The sequence below is a fragment of the Dipteris shenzhenensis genome, chromosome 21, assembly GCF_047967505.1.
Source record: "Dipteris shenzhenensis isolate YYH24624 ecotype China chromosome 21, Dip_SZ_1.0, whole genome shotgun sequence".
Classification (NCBI taxonomy): Eukaryota; Viridiplantae; Streptophyta; class Polypodiopsida; order Gleicheniales; family Dipteridaceae; genus Dipteris; species Dipteris shenzhenensis.
Window position 1 is genome coordinate 45461268 of NC_141616.1, and position 17069 is coordinate 45478336.

At 40.0% G+C, this 17069-nt stretch overlaps 1 protein-coding gene across 2 annotated transcripts; it reads left to right on the forward strand.

Moving 5' to 3' along the window:
• Nucleotides 1–7572: 7572 nt before the first annotated feature.
• LOC147888931 (uncharacterized) lies at nucleotides 7573–10965 on the forward strand. Of its 2 annotated transcripts, XR_015543054.1 has the most exons (4): nucleotides 7573–8205; nucleotides 8678–8775; nucleotides 8942–10378; nucleotides 10487–10965. XR_015543054.1 is itself a non-coding variant. In XM_087392963.1 (3 exons), exons 1-3 carry the CDS (start codon nucleotides 8062–8064, stop codon nucleotides 10005–10007), a joined length of 1308 nt encoding a protein of 435 aa, XP_087249089.1. In that variant the 5' UTR covers nucleotides 7573–8061; the 3' UTR covers nucleotides 10008–10965. The 2 variants fall into 2 exon arrangements, 1 of the variants encoding a protein (XP_087249089.1); XM_087392963.1 differs by having other exon boundaries at nucleotides 8942–10965.
• The last annotated feature ends 6104 nt before the right edge of the window (nucleotides 10966–17069 follow it).

Genomic DNA, 17069 nt, shown 5'->3' on the forward strand with positions numbered 1-17069 from the left:
GCTTATGTTTCTTAATCAGATCTCTTGTTTCTTTGGCCTTTGTTGGCTCCTTTCACTCTATTACCTATAGTCTTGTATGTGAATTCGTACTATTTGTTGTCACCCTTGATTTCTTTGTCTCCTTTGTCTCTTTGACTTCTTTCTGCTCCTTGGAACACTTAGTCTCTTTATCTACTTTTAACACTATATTAGAGAATTTGGGAATCTCCCAAGTCCCACTTTCAAGTAAACTTTTAAGATTTGACCATGTGGCCAAAACTTTAACCCTTATTTGAAAGTGGGACTTTGGACGATTCCCTAAAATGGTGTTTAGGATGGATTCCACTTTCAAGTAATGGGTTCATGTGGCCAAATCTTAATGATATTGAGAAGTCCCAAACTATTTGGAAATTCCCTAATATAGCATTTTTTGCTCTTGGTGACACTTGGTCTTGGTTTCTTATACCTAGTTTTGTCAATCATTTTGATCTTCATTGTTGATACCTCCCTCCTCTTCTCTCTCTTTCACTTCCTTCTTTGACTAACATTCATTTTCTTGGAGTTTTCTTGCTTTAGTGGGTGATTTTTTGCATTTCATCAATCAAGATTACAATACTCTTGCACATTTAGGTCTAATTCTCCATCACCAAGTATTCCACTAGAGAGATGTGCTTGCTTTTAAAGTTTGAAATGAACTTTCAATAATTGTTGATTTTATATGGGAACAACATGGTTACCTCTTTCCTTCCTTCTAATTACTATACCTTCCTATCACAGGGTGTTCTTTTTTCATACCTTAGCAATGTGAAATCAATGTAGTTCTTTAGATGCAAGTATTGTCCATCCCAAATCCGTATGTGGGCTTTGAATTCTACTCTTCTAGGATGCAGAGTGTAGAATGTAATGAAACTATAAAGGACACACTTATCCTTATTTAGTGCCAACCTTGTCACATTTACCTCATAGATTTTATTTCCTTCATGGTACATCGACCATGTCTTTCCTTCATGCTAGATCTTTCCATGAATGTGGGTCATGAATATTTCATGGTACATTGACTATGTCTTTCCTTCATGCTAGATCTTTCCATGAATGGGTCATGAATATTTCAGTGTATCTCTTTCAGAAGGTTTTTAAACCTTCAAATCACTGCTTTACACCTTTGGCCTTCTTCCATGCTATCTTCACTTTCCTCTTTTCAGCATCCTCCTTAATCACCATATCTACTGATAACTTCCCTAGCATCATGCCAACATTGATGTAGAATAACTTTACCTTTGCTTAGTCTTTCTTCATTAGCATTGGGGATTTCATCATTCACTCACTCGCACATCAAGAGTTCTAGACTCCACATAGGAGAATTATACCTATTTTCAATGTGGTCTCACCTACAAGACTTACGCAGGATCACTGCTTGTAGCCTTTACTTTGGCTCATCCTTTGGTTGTGGCTGGGGCCCTTTGGTCAATTGTTGATCACTTCAGATTTAGACCTAATTTGGCACTTCTCTTCACCTTTTGTTTGGTTGTTGAATAGCACCACTTTGGGGTTCAACAATTGCCCCTAGTCAAATCTTCACCAATCGTAAGAAATCAAAAGATGGTCATCCATTTGGTCCAATTGGTAGAGATTTCCATCCTTAGCAATAAAATTTTTACGATTTGCATCAATTCACAATACCATACTATAATAAGCATAGTCTTCCCAAAGCGAAGCCTCTTTTCTTAAAAACCTTCAACCTCACTTTTATGAAAAAACTTAATAGTAATGATAAGTATATTATTCCATGTGGGACTCCATGGTTGCAAAGCAGATGCACACAGTGTGGAGATGGCTACAAATTTGAGAAAAGAACCACAATTTTGCATGGTAAATCACCCTATTAAGTTATTTACTCCCAATTACTTGACCCATCTCCGAAGCCCTAGTCTAGAAAATCTCCTTGCTTCATTCTTGAATGGAGTACAAAAAGAGTGTGCACTCATTCCAAATGTTGATATGAGGTGAACAATATTGATGAAAATGTGTAGCAGGATTTCATTTTTCCACGAACATGGCCACTTATTCCAAACCATTCATTTCCAATTGGTTTATTCATTTTTCATTTTGTGCACAATGTCAAGTGTTCACACAAGTGTGTGTCTTTCAAAATCTAACCTAAGAACTCAAATGCACCTTAAATAGTATACATCGAGCATTATCTCTACTGGATTCAATTTGTGTTCAACTTTGACATGTCTAGCCTAAGCCTTAGGAAGCCTAAGGTTTATTAAAAGCTCTATAATCATTGTGTAATTAATTGTGTGCATGGATAAATTTACACACATGTTGAAGTGCACAAAGTATTCTTAGGTGGCGTAGAGATAAGCATTGAGGCCGCATTGTGTCTGCCAAGTGGTAAAAAAATCCAAGCAAATCCTATAGATCTAGGTAATTCAAGCAACCGTATAGATCCAAGACATTTGGGAAAGCTTACAAATCTAGGACAACAACAATTTTTCAATTCTAGATAGTTTTGGGCAAATATGCAGTAATACGGGCAATCCAGAGAGATTCAAGTAAATCTTACGAGTTTGGTCAGCTATAAAAGCTCCTAATGGAACTAAGAAATCTATACAAATATGAAAATTTTGGTAGATCTGGATAGATCTAGGTGGTACTGAGGTGGTATGCTTGTTATGTTAACATGGCACAATGCTAATGTGGTAGTCAGCTACCTACTAGTGATGGCTTTATCTAGCCACATGTCACTCTGCGAACTTATCTAATGATGATGAGGGTGGTAGTGCTTGTTATGTTAACCTGGCACAATGCTGATGTGGTAGTCAGCTACCTACTAGTGATGGTTTTTTTTAGCCACATGTCACTCTGTGAACTTATCTAATGATGATGTGGTAAGTCGTCCTTTGTGGATGGACTTTTCTATGGTTGGAATTTTGTGGAGACCACTTTGCCATGTGTCCTTATCTACCATGTGGTCTTTGTCATGGGTTGTGGATGAGCTCTATGTGGCTAGTTTGTTGCTAAGGATCACAATAATGTTATAGAATGCATGAGGAAGATTGGTTCCTTTGCTGCTCAAATATGAGGTTTGAGTTGATGCGATAGCCGAGCTTGAATGTTGGTTGCATTATAGGGATATTCTGATGTGCTCTCTCTCAAAAGAAGAACGAATTTGAGGCACTTGATGCGGTAGTGAGATGAGTGAAGAGGCTAAAAAAGGACACATTCCTTTAATGGAGGAGATGAGTGCAATGTGATGTATGAAAGCTAAGTGGTGGTTGGCCACTATGTGAACTGAAGAAGATAATGTCATGGCATGGTAGTCGACAGTACATGTGGGCCTTTTGCATGTCGCATCATTGCATGTATCATCTGGTTTGGTAGTCTAGTTTGAAGCTTTCTTGCAAAAGGTTTGCTGTAGAGGTAGGGTGGATATTTCTTCAAATTTGTTGATTATTGAATGCTTTAGAAAAAATAAAATCCCATGTCCATATTGCTATCCATTATTTTTACGCTTTCATAAGCACTATTTTTCGATAAAGGACTTTTATCCTAGCATTCACACCTTCTAACATGGCATATGACATCCGCAACATAAGCACCCTCACCCACAAGAACCCTTAGCAAACCCCTCAACATGTATCTGGATGTGATTATGCAAAATATATTTTTACTTTATCTAGGAACATCGGGTTCTTAACAACCATTGTTTTAATTGAACACATACCATTCCATATTTTTCCTATTTTTAAATTCATTCTGCCTAGTAGTCAATCAATGGCAAAAAAAGAGCCACAACTAGCCAAACATGCCATATCTTCTGTAGATTTCCCACTCTTACAAGACCAATCATGAACAATGTGGAGACCGATGTGACTATGTGTCACTCTCATGTCACTACTGTAGAACTCAACCATGGCCTTCATGACCTACTTGTTTTGGATACTTTCAACTTTATAACTTGCCGCCGACAATACACACATGACACTTATGCTAGATCCACATATCATACTACACCTCATATTTGTTATTGTTAGCAAGAAATGCATTTGCAATCAAGATTTCAAATACCTTTGAATACATGTTTCATGAACTAATTGTATTCAAAATGCTTCCATATAAATGTTGTAATTTAAAACGCACTCATTAAATTCATAGAGTGTTCATTTTTGGGAAAGAGCAAGAGAGGCACTAGCCGTTACAAATTCCTTCACAATGCACCAAATCAAACCATCAAGAATACAAAATCGGAGATGTACACCTTATATTTTGAGCCTAACCTTAAAAGACGCATTTGTCAAGACTATAGTTGGTCATTAATTTTGACTTTACAGTAAAAAATTGCTAATATAGAATAATCTAGCCTATAGAAGACATCCGAATCTTAGTGCTAGATGACCTACATCATTGATCAGCCTATCACATATTTTTGACGTGAATAGTGTTCTTGAAAATTTTACACTCAAATGGACTAGAATCATTAGGATAAACAATCATAGATACTCTAAAAGCATTCTTTAGCATATCTAATATCTTAAGCATTTAGTAATTGCCACTTTCAGACAATGAAGTTGCACTAAAACCATGAAACATATCAATTCACATTGAAAGTAGGACCAAGACCCATATTACACTCACCGCGGGACGGGGGCGCGACGCCGGCGGGTTGGAGGCTGGGCTACCGGATTTACACAAACTCAATGTGAAAACTCTGTGTGTGTATGTGTGTGTGTGTGTCTTTGGATGGGGATCTGTGCTTGTATGATGTGAGAAATGAACACTTGAGGAGAAAGCCTCCAATTTTATTACTAAAGAGTATCTAAATAGTCCTATATCTAGGAAAAGGGTATTGGAACTTTGGAACCAACCTAGTTAATAGCAATCATGTATTTTTGGTGATTGAATGAAGGTAGATGGAGGTAAATAAGAGAGGTTAAAAGTAGCTTCTAGAACCACTTTTGAAACTTGTACTTTAAATTTGATGGCCCCATATTTGTAGATGGGTGTCCCTCCCATGCACATTAATGTAATATTTTACCTCTCCCCCCCCCCCTCTTCTCTCTCTCTCTCTCTCTCTCTCTCTCTCTCTCTCTCTCTCTCTCTCTCTCTATCTATCTCTCTCTCTCTCTCTCTCTCTCTCTCTCTCTCTCTCTCTCTCTCTCTCTCTCTCTCTCTCTCTCTCTCTCTCTCTCTCATCTCTTTTGGCTTGTAGGGAGGAAGTTGTGAATCTTTGAGAGCTCATCCTCCTTCAACCCTTCAAAGTCCATATATATTAGAGATATCTATCACATTGGAAGGATCCAACGAAGCCTATGTTCCCCCATGGGGGGGGGGGGGTTTCGGGAGAGAGAGAGAGAGAGAGAGGGTTCCAAGTTGGTGAAACATAAGGTAGGCAATGTACTATTGGGCTACCTACCATCAACTAGAACCCCATAACCAACAATGAGGCAACAAAAGGTGGTGGTGGGTTAACTATTGTAGATCTTATGGCTCTAAGGTCGGTGGATGGGAACTCCACTATGCACTAAAAAGTATCTAAATAGTCCTATATCTAGGAAAAGGGTATTGGAACTTTGGAACCAACCTAGTTAATAGCAATCATGTATTTTTGGTGATTGAATGAAGGTAGATGAAGATAAATAAGAGAGGTTAAAAGTAGCTTCTAGAACCACTTTTGAAACTTGTACTTTAAATTTCACGGCCCCATATTTGCAAATGGGTGTTAATGTAATATTTTACCTCCCCCCCCCCCCCCGCTCTCTCTCTCTCTCTCTCTCTCTCTCTCTCTCTCTCTCTCTCTCTCTCGTCTCTTTTGGCTTGTAGGGAGGAAGTTACTTTGAGAGCTTCATCCTCCTTCAATCCTTCAAAGTCCATATATATTAGAGATATCTATTACATTGGAAGGATCCAACAACTTCCCCCATGGGGGGGGGGTTCGGGAGAGAGAGAGAGAGAGAGAGAGAGAGAGAGAGAGAGAGAGAGAGAGAGAGAGAGAGAGAGAGAGAGGGAGGGAGGGAGGGAGGGAGGGAGGGAGAGGGTTCCAGGTTGGTGAAACATAAGGCTGGCAATGTACTATTGGGCTACCTACCATAAACTAGAACCCCATAGCCAACAATGAGGCAACAAAAGGTGGTGGTGGGTTAACTATTATAGATGTTATGGCTCTAAGGTCGGTGGATGGGAACTCCACTATGCAAAGTGCAAGAAACAATGGCCTCATGGATGCTCTAGTGCATCATTTTACTTGTTCATAGGTCAGGGCAATGGGGTAGTTGTCATTGGCTCGTGAATATGCTTGGGCAAGGGATGCCAATTCATTTTTGGCTTAAGGTTTATGACTAGCTCTTGATATTTGACAAAGGCAATCAATTATCAAATTTTCCTTACTAAAAAAACGGCTTCCATTATGAAATAGGAAAGGCTATCGCATTGGGCAAGAATCTGTTGGCCCTTATGTACAAATACAAAAGGTTGTCCATGAGAACATATGGTTTTGGTTTTGTCTTCTCGAACTGCTTCTTCATCATCATCATTTGTGGCATCTTTTTCTTCATCTCATTTGGCATCATCAACATAAGGATCATCATCATTATAACTTTTTTGTTTGTGAATGTATGTGTAATGTTAAAAGAGCACAAATGGATAATCCATGGTAGGTCCTCTAAAAGTTTTGATAATCTCTTCCAACCTTGGTCCCTTGGGAATGATGATAAAAGATTTGTTGTCAACTCCTCTTCACTTGTGTTAAGGTGGGGTTAGGTGGTTATATTAAGCTTACAGCAAGTGCCTACTTTGTTGAGCCATCATTTTTGTGTAAGATGGGATAAGGAACAATGGTAGGATTGGAAGTGGGAATGAACATCACCCCATCTTACATGAAGGCATTGTGTGCTTAGAAATGCTTGTGTTGGGGCAAGGGGTTGTGACCTTACATTATCATGCTAAGTTGAACTTTAAGACAAAGCCTAAGTTAAATGGAGATCCAAGCAACATGGATGAAGAGTGTTGCTCATTGTGTAATACATCCTTAGACCATTGCTAATGAGGACAAGGAATTGTCCTTTTGTTGCGATGCTTCTAATGTTACAAGCATTGTCCTTGTGAAAGGCTATCACGTAGGATTGGCTCTATAGCCCTTATCCATCTCACATTGTAATGGGACCCAATTGTCTTGCAATGTAGCATAGAGGGGAGGGAGGTGGTGTGTGACGGTTGAGTCGAGGGCGCAACAAGGACGTTGTATAGGGGAATGGGTTGGGGGAGAACTTGTGTAGGAGGGAAATCTCCGGCATAGGGAAAGTGGCCTGGAGGTTGCGATCGAGTTATTGAGACATTTCGGCTAGTAAAGTTTGAGCTTGAGGTGAAAGGAATGCAAGTTAAAAAATAGCTACTTAGGGAGAAACCAGGTACTATATATGGAAGAGGTGAACTAGAGAGGGTTGATCTAAGGAAATGAGGGTGTGAATGTTGGGTTGGGCAAAACAAAGGAAATGATGATGATGATGATGGTGATGATGATGATGATGATGATGATGGGCATCTTCAAACGCGACCTCATCCTTTGCTTTGATTTCATCTTCTTCGTCTTCATCGACGCCTTCGTCCCCTTCACCATTTCAACAAAGCTTCTTCCCCACCTTACATTTTTGTAGCTTTCTTTGCTCTCCCTTCCCTTCCCCTCCCCTTTATCACTCCTCCCTCCTCTTCCATTAATATCCTTGTGCTTCCATCCTGCAGTTATACTTCCTTGCACCTCGCATTGCTTCGCTCACCTTCGCCCCCCCGGAGCTCCGGTGGAACTGCTTCATAGAAAATTTTTGCCTTCCTTTATAGAAAAGCGAACAATATCGCTCCGACAAACTTTTTGGGAAGATATACCCTGTTTTTAATGCTGTATCAGACGACAACACCAGCGTCACGAGTCAGGACGAGAACAGCGAACTGCTGCCGACCTCAACAGGACCGCAATTGCAACGGGAACGACGTTGCCATGGAGATGGCAAGTGATGAAGTGATGCTCTTCCGTGGGAATTGAATCCTTTTTGCAACCAATGGGTGGAAAGCAGCAGCAGAAAGACCATGAGCGTCACCGTGAATCTGGTTATGACCACCTTCGGGTTTCTCGTGAGCGCCGTTTTCATTATTTTTGTGCTATTCCGACTTCTGTGCGCACGACTACGGACGAGGAGATTTGTTTCCGATTGGGCTCTTGGATCGGAAACGGTAAGCTCCATCTCTGTATTTTGTCTCCCTTTGCGCATTGCACCCAGGTGCATCATATACCTCAAATTCATACTTCTGGATCGTGCAAACTTGAGGCACTAACACGAATGCACATGAAGGAAACTAATGTGGAAGCTTCAATTTCGTTCAAGTCTCTTCTGTTCTAAGTGTTTTTTTTTCTTCACCTTTCTCTTCCTCGAACTGAGGGCGCGACTTCTCTCGCTACACCTACTAGAGACAAACGGGCCTTTCGAACCTGGATAATTGCATTTTTCTCCTGCATGTGATTTGCGAACCATTGCAAAGTTAGCGTCAAACTTCCAGACTAGGTCGATCGTCGCTGTGCTTAGATTTGGCTAATCGAACAGCAGAGGCAATATGCCGATTATAAGATCTTTCAAGGTAACATGTAATTGAAAGCTGCCTGTGTATGTTTCCATTGCTATACACCTCGCTTGTTTTTTGGTTTCAGGTTGAACGTGGAGGGAATGGCATGGATCCTCTTTTGCTAACCCTGTTCCCAACTATCAAGTTTAGTGACGAAGTTTTCGCCTCTCGAGAAGACGCTACGTAAGCTCTGTTCCGTATCCATTCCTCTGTTCCAGAGTCTTTTGTCCTGAACTTTACTTTAATTGATATGTCATTTGTGTGTCTTACCTGTAAGGCTTTCAGCATTTCTATATTTTGTTTTCTAGAGAGTCCAAAGTCATGGGTGAACAGTTTATGATCTTCACAGGTGTGCGGTTTGCCTGGGAGAGTATGAGGATAGAGAGCCCCTTCGGATTCTTCCACAGTGTGGGCATGCTTTCCATGTGCACTGTATCGATGCATGGCTGAGACAGCGATCGACCTGTCCAGTTTGCCGAATACATCTTCAGAATTCTCCTGCCGGAAGAAATATGCCGTCTCCACTCATTAGTGAGGCTGCCAGGTCACGCTTTAGTCCTGGCGCTATTCCTGAGAGTCTGTTTGAACAGCGACTTGTACATTTGAGTAGCCCTGTCTCTGAACCTAACTCGGTGCCTTGGAGCTCTGGAACTGATCATGAACATGGACATGTAAGTCAGATGCGTGACAGGAAGCAAGTGTTGCCAACCTCCATATCAGGTAGTCAGAGTTTAGAATTGGTGCGAATGGAAGAGGGAATAGGGGATTCCCTAATGTGGGGAACCTTCTCACGTCAAAGGAGTCTAAATCAAACCGTTTGGCTCTTTAACAGTGGGGAGAAAGGAGATTTGGGCATTGAAACAAGCATGATTCAGGAAAGATCTGAAGGATCCATTTCTGAAGTAGATAGATGCAACCATGCTGTCGATGTTGAAAGGATATCTCCTGCAAAGGTTTCTCAATCTAGTCAGCTCAATGAAAATTTATGCAAATGCTTGACAACGCCCTCTCAAGTGGATCCTGCTAGCTCAGTACAAGTCCAGATGCAAGGTCGTTATCCTTGTTTTAGGGAAACTACTAATGAGTGTCACGAGAATAAGTCCAGGGAATCACTTGACATCCCTGTAGCAAGCTGCTTGAGAGATGGTGACACTGAGGATAGAAGCTCATTCAGTTTGTGGCTTAAGAGATTACAGGAAGGATCTGTTCCAGAACCTTCTCATTTAAAAGAAGGAATTGTTTCTGGAAAGGATTTTGCAACTGATAATGGACCTGAGGACATTATTCTCGGTTGGACATCCCTTGATATTTATACCTCTGCCAAGGAATATTCGGAAGTTAGGTGCAAAGTAGATAGCAGGCTTAAAGACTCTTTGACTGACCTTGAAGAAGCGATTGAAAAGGGAGGAATGTAACATAGTCAGTAAACATTGTATTTTACTTCACCTCCATGGCACAGAGGGCTCCTTAAAGGTGCTGTAATGTCCCTTTTGTGGACTAGTGAATGAAAGAAATTTGGAAGTCGATTTTCCTCAAATGGAAATGCAAATGCTTTGGCAGTGCTGATTCAAGAATATGCAACCTGAGAAGTTTTTGTTTTGTTATCACAGTATATCTTATTTTTTTATCACAAGCTTCGAACTGTGGAGTCCAAAGAAAGCTAGCAATTTCATGGTTTGACGGCGGCATGCTCTGAAGGTGCAATTCTTGTATATGCCATCACCACTTATGGAAGTCTCTTGTGCATCCATCGCAAAATTAGTATCTTGTTACACAGCAGACCTGTGTAAGATGAAGTCTAATTCTGGATATATGCGAATGGTTACTATATTTATGCTCTTCCACAGGTCCATCACTTTCAGCAATTTGATTCTAGCAGTGTGTGCCATTCCAGGACTCGTCATCAGTGTGTGCAATATGGCCTTTTTTAATGAGAGAAGCAAGCCCTCCAATAAGGTCTTCCATACAAGAAGAGACGCCAATTTGATTGTTGTTTTAGATGGCTTATCCTAAACGAGTTCTGTTGCACTAAGTCCATTGTGCTGAAAATGGAATGTTGATACTGTATGGAATGATAATTAAGGCCATGCACTCTTTGCCTTCGTTGCCCAGCATAAATGTAAGCCGTTTCTCACAGGATGATGGCTGGAGCCAAAGAAGCAACTTTTGAACCAAAAGATGGATAGCTCCACACATGGCATTGGCATTGTTCGATTACCCACTACAGTAAGAAGTTGAATACATACATAAAATAACTTGATTCCACTGTTGTGGTGCCTATGATTAGCTTGTACATCCCTCAAAACAGGAGGCTAGCTAACATTTGCTGACTGGCAGACCTAGAATGGTTTAGTTTGGAAGTTTTTAATTAACACATGGGACATTATTTTGTTAAATACAATACATTTGCGCGAGTCATCTAGAGATGGCCTAATTCATCTAGAAATGCTTGGAGGACAATTTTACGCAAGCTTCTCACGACGGTTTTACTTTTAAGGATGACTTCAAAAGCAATTGCTTGAAGAGTATATTAGGTGGTGTATTATGTGCTCTTGTAGAATTGATGTCTACTAGACCTTTGCATGAAATATATATATTGTGTGAAGTTTCCTCAAAGTGGTGCATACTTCTATTATCCATTAACCAATAGGGTGGTGAGTTTCATAGAAGCATAATTTCAATAAAAAGGTTCATGCTCTCACGGTGAGCTTTGTTTGGGCTTGGTTGCAATGATGTGTATGTTGACTTAATTGGCTAGGTGAGATGGAGAAAAGATTGTAGATCATAGACGGCTCTAGTTTGCAGCTAGGGTTTTGCTATGGACTACTTGGGTTGGCAGAAAGCCTTAGGTAGTAAATGAGCTACAATATGACTATCGTATGGAAAGTCAACATATTTGGTTTTCATGGGCGTCCATACTCTCATTCAATAAGAAGACCTTTATAGTACTTATTGTCACTGTCTCTCCCAAGTGCAGGTTCCGAGGGTGTTGGTCACCTACAGTTTCAACCCAAATCAACTGATAGATGGTGAGGGATACCTCCAGGATTATTGCTAAAGCTTCACTATATTTTTGCACTTTCTTTGACTGTTTCGTCATAACTTCATTGCATAATTGATGCATGTTTTTCCAAGGCTCTGATAAATGTTTCTTGGCTTGTCCATTTGATCTTAGAGTATCTATTGATTAGCGGTCAATTGCGAGGACCATCTACACTATCTGGATCATGATGTTTGGAATCCCACCGGTAGCAAGACAGGGTACCGCATCAAATGTGGAATGCGTTTGAAAGGAAGATGGAGCTTGTAAGTACTCAAAGAGGTACTTTTGGTTGAGCAGCTTTGGTCTATGCCAAGCAGGTTGTGGCTTCAATTTGATGCTTATGTTTGGAATGATTTGTGCTTGGCGAGTACTCATTGAAATTCCAGAGAGGTCCCATCCTCCTCTTGACTGCGTTGGAGGTTGGTTGAGTAGTCCACTATGGGAAGGAGCATGTTTGAGTAGCATAGGAGGTCCATTGAGTTGTTTTGGCTGAGATGATGGGTTGGCCATGGAAAGCTAGATCCATAGGTTATGTAGAGTTTTAGCATGGCAAGGCCGAGGTAGTGGTAAGCTTGGCCATTGGCTATCTCAAGTCTCTTTGATACTTACTCTCTCATAGGGGTCTCACTCATAGATGATTTGAGATAAGAGGCAAGGTGTCTCTGAGAGCAATGATGATCAATTCTACAAGTTGAAATAGCTTGAGTCATGGAGTTGTCTAGTTCTAGAGCATCTGTTGATATTATAGATGATGGTGGTGCTATGACACAAGCTTGGGATTGTTTGAGTTATTCATCGAGGTGGCAGTTGTAATCTGTGTGTCATGGGGTCATTCAAAGTTATTATTGGATTCGAGTTTCTAGTAAAAACTATGTTGCGAAAAACATTGTACCTTTGTAGCAACTAAATTGTGTGTTAGTTGCAATGTGAAATAATGCATTTGCATTAATGCTGATGTATTTAGAGTCAATTAGTGTTGTCATTTTTTGTGATTCTTGAGGTTAAGCAATGCAATTTTTATGTGAGTACATTTCTATTAACTCTACCTTGAATGTTTGTTATATTGACATAATGATATCGAACATTGTTTAATGTAGTCATGATGGGAAAGTAATGTGTAGGGTCTTAACTATCCTATCTACAATGGCGAATTTCACATAGTTTGGGTTGTGGAGCAAGTTGACGATGGGTTGTGGCTAAGAATTTGCCTAGATAGATGCAAGGAATGAAGCAAAGCTCTTATGGTGCTATGCATTTAGATAGTTATGGTTTAAAAAAATTGTGAGTCCATAGAGTAGTGTAGCTATCAGGAATCGAATTTGTAAGGTTACAAAGAGCATACGAGGCTGTATTGAGTGTTTGAAATTGGGCTACTTCATTAGTTTTGACAACACTAGGTAACAAGAAGTGGGAAAATAGGCTAGTCATCTCAGTGAATATGATATGGCAATGGTTTCGTAAAGCAAGTTGATGAGCTATAGACAACCAAATTGCTTGACACAATGAAGAGCTTGAACTAGACTGGAAAAGCATTAATTGTTCAAATGGCTATGGTTGACCTATTGAGCTTGGAATGGTATATGGTTTGCTTATTCCACTATCGAATGAGTTTCCAATAGTAGTTGAAATGTTAAAATTTTAGATAGAGATAATGATAATTGCAAAACAAAATTATCGAATTTCTTTTATGTTCTCTATTTATGCTTAGGGATTTGATGTCAAGGAATAGTGTGTCTCTGTTTTGGAAATTCTAAGAGTTAATGTTTATTTGACTCATCATAAATGACTAGGATTGATTTGAATTGGCATTTTATTATTAATTGATCAATTTCATTTTTGCATGGATAAAGGAATTCCAAGATATAGGGTACTCCTTCTATATTATGACAACGGTGAGCAAGTAAGATGTAGCATCTTCAGTAACTCGATTTAATACTATGGTATTGGACAATAACTAGGGTATTAATGCCTATAAATTGAGGATATATGTAGGTGCTCTGAATGGCTTTTGCAAGTGATTGGTATATTAGTTTCATGTGTGTATATATAGAGGTGCAATTATTTGGTGGAAGTTCTAAGGAAAGCCTAGATTTGTTGAAGGACAAGCTGGGAGGTTTTCAAGGATGGCTTCGATATGGATGTTAATGTGGAAGTCTAAGTCATTTTCTAGTGTGTTAATATACTCCAATTACAATGAATTTATGGTTCTGGCATTGATGAGGTATAGCTTTTCTCTCTCAAAGTACCTAGCTATTGTGGAGGTTGGGTTAGAGTTTTTCCTTGCTCTACATGTATTTGGTAGATTAGGGAGGATATGTCCTATGGTAAGGAATGGTATGGAAGTCCCTAAGAAATGCAAGAGAGCAATAAAGGATCAAGGTCAAATGTTGGAATCTTGGTAGGAAATTTGTTCAATTATTCTTGCAACGATAAGTCTATCCTTCTTACTTGACAATTGATAATACATATTAATCACCGTGGAAGAATTCTTTCCAATTCAATGGACCCTTAGTTAAAGGAGTTATTGATGATAAAGATGATGAGGGACATGAGAAAGAAAATCTACCACTATCAAAAGGAACTATTGCAAAAGATGAAGATCCTAGTGAACAAGAGGAAGACAATGAAAACGAGGGAGCCATAAAGAATCCTCTTGGGGAGCTCCATGATGATGAAGATGTGCAAGAAATTATAGTTGACGTAATTAATGGTTCTCCATGCATAGTTGAGCCCAAAGAGCAAGCATTATAACATTAGTTTTGTGAAAATATAATGATAACGAGGAAATATTTGATCAATTGATCAAGTTGAGGGAAGATGATAACAATGCTCATTGTACTCCACTTGTGGAGGAGGTAACTCTAAGCATCTTGATTCAAATTGGCACTAAATGGAATGATGCATCATGGATTGATCAAGAAGTTGGCAATGGGCATTGACTATGCTATGTTCACTGGATTTGAGAATTGTGATGTCCCATGTGAATAGGTTCTAGAGTCTAAGTCATGTAAGGAATGAGGGAACTAATGAATGTAAGGTTAGAATTTATCTAGGTACCTTGCATGTTGAAGCTGCTAGTTGGTATGATCTCTTTCCATCCAAGCTATAAATGGGTAGAATTGAAGATTTTTTTCTTGAATAATTTAAACTAGTTGTCATATATGAGAGCTTGTCATGAATCAGACAATATGAAAGTGTCCCTTGGTGAATCAATTCAAAATTATGTCTTGAGAATAAATATTCTAGCAAGCAAGAGACAAGAACCAACATCCCTAGATGAACCTTCGGCATGGTTTATTAATGGATTATCATTGAAGGCCACAACACACATAAAGAGGCAACAAATTAGGCACCTTTTGGGATCGAGGTCAGATGTCCCAAATTTTGTGAAAATCATATTTCTTGATGGAATGGCACTTATTCAACCAATTTGATTCAGTCTTTTCCATGACTAATGTCCTTCACCACAACACATTGCATGGGCTAGATAAGACTCAAAACTCACTAGAAGATCAGCTCAAGCACTCGAATAAGAGCTTGCATGCAACATGCAAGATCTGCCAACTTCTTAAGTGGCTTGGGAGTAGTGTGATCCAACGTGGATTTTGAGAAGATGGAGGGAGCTATGAAGAAAGAGTTGTGGAAGATTGTGGGGAAGAAGGGAAAGGTGGAGGTGGTTGACCCTCAATATTGGATTCTGAGAATGCAGATGGTACCCCCAAGGGAATTCCAAGGAAATCAGGGGGGAGGAAGGGGAAAGCTATTGAACTATATGATGGTAGGACCTTCTCAACCTCCTCCAAGGATCCCCTTAGCTCACTAGAAAAGATTTTGGAGAAGGTGATGCAACTGAGAGGGTTCAAAGAAGATTACGTTCTATTCATGGAGAAAGTCAAAAGGAAAATCCTCTTGAAGTCCAAGAAGAAGATATGCCTAAAGTCAAGCATGAGAAGTGAGTGCATGAGGATTGGGTTAGGAGTAAGGTACCATAGGGTGATGCAAGACCAAAAGGGAATATCTAGGCAAGTCGGGCTACATCAAAATGTATCAAGAACATGGCAACGAATGCTACTTGAAGCAATTAGGATAGGTTCCACTTCCTCTTGATGTGTACAGGTTCCTCACCCAATAAAGATGGGTCTAGGTGCTTGGTGTGGAGAAACTGGTTCATGCCTATCCCTAGTCTCATAAGATGTTTGTGGATGTTGTACTAAAGAGAAGAAAAAATGTTTTGTGTCTGTTGTGCATGAAAAGAATCTCGATGTTGTATTGCTTCAATAGCTAAAGTATAGGAAGGAAAATAGTCTCTAGTTCTCATTTCACTAGTTGAGCTTTGAAGCTTTTGTGAATTGCCCTAATCAAGGTAACGGAGGGCCTATAATCCTAATCTATAGTGCGGGGGGTGCCCATGAAGAGGGTTGGTTTGTTGCAGTCACCCTTACTGTGTATGGATTTAACTTCAACATAGTGAATTTTTATGCTCTTAATAGTCCCCAAGAGAGGTGTGAGTGTTGGCATGCCTTAAATGCTTCATTGAGGGGTAGTAAGTGGATCCTTGGTAGAGATTAGAACATGGTGGAAGCTTTGGATGATAGGTCACATTTTGGGGTTCCTCTTTTTGCCTTGAGTGGGAGTTATGGGACGAGCTTAGGGCCTGGATTAATGCAAGGGACTACAAGGCTTTTGTGGTCCAACATATGAAATAGTAAAGAGTTTAGGGCCAGCACCTCTGATGAAGGATGGTGGATGTTAGCCCCCCTGGGAGGGATGTACCTATTGTCAACTTATTTGTCTGATCATGTTCTTATGTTGTGTAATTTTTCACCGCCTATTATTAGGAGCAACATGATAATGGAGCAACAATGCAAGAAGCGGAAAGCATAAAATACACAATACAAAAAGTTCACAAAATGGAAGGAACAAAGAGACATCGATATAAGTGGTTCACCCAGTGTGGGCTACTTCCACGGAGAAACGATTAGTCTTGCATCTTTCTTATCTAGCAAGTGAGAAGATACAAGATACAAGCAGTATATCCCACTTCCATCCTGCTATGTGAGCCACACCCTTATCTTACAATTTTAACCACACAACTCATAAGCAACTCATATATTTTTGGCTTTGGGGGCATTTCCCCCAAACCCTTACCAAGGCCTAATGTAGGTCACCGGCCCTCCTTGGAACACCCCAGCGACATCCTAGGGGGTGATGTTGCCCCCCTACTCCCCCTTTATAGAATGGGTATAAGCACGCATGGGTCCAAAACATGACAAAAAAAAATCTCTAAGAAAAGATCAGGCTCCACATACAACAATCTCCCACTTGGAGACTAATCATAGTAACTCCAATGTTACAAGACAAAGGGAGAGAGGAAAGATCCTAGGACATTGCAACAAGTCAAGAAGAAGCAAATCCAAATCCAAAGGGGATCTAG

Coding starts and splice junctions, on each gene's coding strand:
- LOC147888931 (XM_087392963.1), top strand. CDS start 8,062: ATGAGCGTCACCGTGAATCTGGTTATGACCACCTTCGGGTTTCTCGTG. Junction 8,206..8,677: donor GGGCTCTTGGATCGGAAACG/GTAAGCTCCATC, acceptor TTTTGGTTTCAG/GTTGAACGTGGAGGGAATGG. Junction 8,776..8,941: donor GCCTCTCGAGAAGACGCTAC/GTAAGCTCTGTT, acceptor TGATCTTCACAG/GTGTGCGGTTTGCCTGGGAG.